Source organism: Lycium barbarum, chromosome 8 (genome assembly GCF_019175385.1).
Source record: "Lycium barbarum isolate Lr01 chromosome 8, ASM1917538v2, whole genome shotgun sequence".
NCBI lineage: Eukaryota > Viridiplantae > Streptophyta > Magnoliopsida > Solanales > Solanaceae > Lycium > Lycium barbarum.
This window is the reverse complement of record NC_083344.1, coordinates 117,155,397-117,158,915: the sequence shown is the minus strand read 5'-3', so window position 1 is coordinate 117,158,915 and position 3,519 is coordinate 117,155,397. Positions and strand designations below refer to the sequence as shown.

The 3,519-nt window shown below is 35.0% G+C and overlaps 1 protein-coding gene across 1 annotated transcript; it reads right to left on the bottom strand.

Annotated features, from left to right (window-relative positions):
* Positions 1 to 1,118: 1,118 nt before the first annotated feature.
* Positions 1,119 to 2,909, bottom strand: LOC132606862 (dof zinc finger protein DOF2.4-like). Its single transcript, XM_060320530.1, has 2 exons — positions 2,720 to 2,909; positions 1,119 to 2,522 (listed from the first exon to the last, which is right to left on the bottom strand). Exons 1-2 carry the CDS (start codon positions 2,768 to 2,770, stop codon positions 1,503 to 1,505), a joined length of 1,071 nt encoding a protein of 356 aa, XP_060176513.1. The 5' UTR covers positions 2,771 to 2,909; the 3' UTR covers positions 1,119 to 1,502.
* Positions 2,910 to 3,519: the final 610 nt, after the last annotated feature.

Below are 3,519 nucleotides of genomic sequence, written 5' to 3'. Positions count from 1 at the left end.
ATACACAATTACAAAAGGTTGTGCTAAGGTGGTAAGTATCTCAATATCTTTAACCGAACGTCTTGAATTTGGGCCCTACGAATGAATGCATTGTTGGTACGTAGGAAGCACTTTATCCTCAAACTAGAACCTTTTGGTGAAAATTCAGATTCGTCGAGCCATAGACCAAATATGAACACCAGATAAGCAATCAAAAAGGAATAAAATGTTCATCGAAGGATTATGAAAGCGAGTTTAATAAATAAACAGAAAAATGTAATGAAACTAAGATCTCATGGATAATGTCCACATGTGTAAGATTCAGGGATGAAATAAATAAGAGAATAACGAAAAGGTTTTTTTAATAAAAGGAAGAAAAAGAGAATAACAATAAACACTGATCTAGAGCTAGCCTTTGAGTTGTTTAAAGACACTTAAAAAGAAAGTTCTTTCAAGGTATTCTTACAAGATGAGGCACGTGCCTTATAGTGATGAGAGGAATTTAAAAATGGAAAATAAATACAAAAACGAATCATAAACATAACTGATTTTCTATCGCATCTGTGTTCGAAGCTACTGAATTTAGAAAGTTGCTTCTTAGAGTTGTTTCTATGTATCTACAAAAGCATAACGTAAACCCAGAGAAACTTTAATTAATCACTCCTACTTCTAAACTCACTAATTGAAGTGGAATTGGACATGAGAAAGCTTAATTTTATCTAACAGGAATATACAAGCTGCATGCATTCTCGCATAGTCTGGTCTTTAAACCTATGAGTTCAACTAATATACACTGATAATGTTACAAAAAGAATGATAAAATAAAGTAAATGACCTATTACAACGGACTAAACTACAGCGGTAATGTAATTTTTTTTTACGCTGTCAATATTGTATATATGCTAGATCTAAACTAGATGATGTTTTTGGACATGGACGCGATCATAAACTTGCAATAGACAATAAACATTACTCCAATGAGCAATCTTTGAAGTTGGAAACGTTTGATAGATAAATGCATTCCAATATGCATTACAAAATCCACGAACAAAATAATAAGAAGAGGAATCTTTTGGTCATTTGATGGATCAGTTTAGAGAATACCTAATTTAATCAAGTTAGTGAACTGTCTAGCATTCAAGAACTAAAATATTCAGAAATATGGATTTCATTTCTAACATAACGTGCCAATACAAAGAACTAAAAAAGTACACTCTCTCTCCAAACACATTCGGCATAATCAAAACAAAGCAAATTACAAATAAATGGAAAGATAACCCCGAAATAACGAAACCAAAAAAAAAAAAAAAAAACCTACCAATTCTAGGGTTTCAACACAATATTTCTTCCTAGCATATGAATTCGTTCTACATTAGAAAGTTTTACTGACAAAATTGTCAGCTTCCAAACGACAACATCGACATAGGAAAAGAAGGTAAGATACAGAATTGGAAACAAGATAGTGCTAATTCTGCATCCGCGACTATTTTGGCTCTTTTTCTAAACATTTCATCGACTTGTAATTATAGTGCATTACTGGTGGAAGAAGAGCTAAAACTCGCGGAAAGCTCATTCCAATTAGCACTACCATTACTCAGCCAGTTTTCGTTCCCTAAAAAGTGTCGTGGCATATTACTTGCATGATCTTGATTGTCTTCCATCTTCATCAATGCCAGTTGAGTCAACACGGGGTTCGAAATTTTTGGCCTAATTTGACTTGTAACACCACCACCCGCGTCATTACTTGTATAATGACTCGGGTGAAAAGGGTAAAGCCCAGAACCAGAACCAGAAGACGAATCCAATCCCCCGTACAAATTATAAGGGAATTGGTTTGCCAGTTGCTGATGAAGCCGCCATTGCTCTAAATTACTACTCATTCCGAGCTGAAAATTCATGTTTTCATTGTTTCCCGCGACTGGAGCTGGTGATGACGAAGAAATTGATGAGTAATTAAGGGTAACATTGTCATTTGGAGTGAAGTGATGATCAGTCAATTGGCCTAAAGGTGACATGAAACGTAGAGGGTGATGAATTTGAGGGTTCATTAGACCTAATAAACTAGCTGCTGCTGATGGACTTGAAAAAGTACTATTATTGTTGCTTGTGGAACCAGAATTAGTGGCTTGGCTAGAAGTTTCAGACTTGGGAGTATTATTATTGTTGTTGTTGGATTTAGTAGTTGTAGTAGTAGTACTAGTGCTGCTTCTTTTGTTCCTACGACAACCGCCACCCACGGGGACGCTCCTCAAAGCGCCCCCTCTCGTCCAGTACCTTCTGCAGGTCTTGCAGAAGTGACGAGGCTGGGAGAGGCTGTAGTTGTTGAAGTAGCAAAACTTTGTGTTTGTTGACTCACATCGAGGGCATTTTTGGACAGCCTCAGACATTGGTATGTTAGCTAACCGGGCTCGATCTGCCATCGAGCCTGGTCGGATGGAACCTCCAATACCCCCATGAAGCTGAGCTGGCGGTGGACTGGTTAGTGGCAGCGGTGGTGGTGGTGATGATGGGAACTGAGGATTTGGGATGCTATATCCCGCTTGCTGAAAACGAAGAAAAACACACCAAAGAATTAAAAAAAGAATTTGTGTCTAGTATATGCTACAAATTTAAAGAAGTTTGAAACAAATTAAAGTTAAAGAGGAATATTTTTTTTTCTTTATGAATTATTCACTTTTTTGTTCAAGAAGCCATTGACATTAGAAGCATATCATATTATTGAAGGAACAAAAAATTGTACCTGTTGCCAGTTGGCTGGATCAAGATAAGCTGAAATAGAGGAAAAAACCATAGTTTCTTGAATGATCTAAAATTCTCTTTTGTAAAGTTTGGGGTTTAATTTTTGGAATGGGATATTGTTAGTGGAGCATATCACATCAAATGGAGGAAGAGAGAAAGAGAGAAAGCAAGAGAGAATAAAGACAAAGAGAATGAGAATATATAAGCTAATGAGGTAGAATAAAGTGGCTAAAGGGCTTTATAGCATGCAGCTGCATTAGTATACATACAATTAGGTCCATGTTTATTCTCACTGTCTATTTTTGTTTTCTTATTGCTTTTTAAGAGTTCAAGAGGATCTTTGCTTGCTTAGTCTTTAAGCTCTTATTAAACTTCTTGACTTGTACCCCTCTTACGTAGCTAATTATTAAGAGCCGTTTGGTTTACGTACTCGTTATACAAGAATTATCATATAAAAATATATGTCGACGAATAATAACTTTCTGCAATGAATAATACTAATAATGATGTTATTATTGTTCTCAATGCCTATGTAGGGGTTGCGCCTTTAAGAGCATATTTGTCTTTAGATATATATACTCTTATTCACGTATTGCAGATATATATTTTTTTATTCTCATTCAATTTCACATAAAATTATACGTATAAGTTATTTCATACAACAAGCTGATATATAATAAGTTTAAATATACCTTCAATCATACATTACATTATTTATGTGAAGATTAATTTCTTTTAAGCATCCAACCAGACGTTGCATTAATTATGTTAAAATAACTTTTTCTTATGCGATTAACCAAA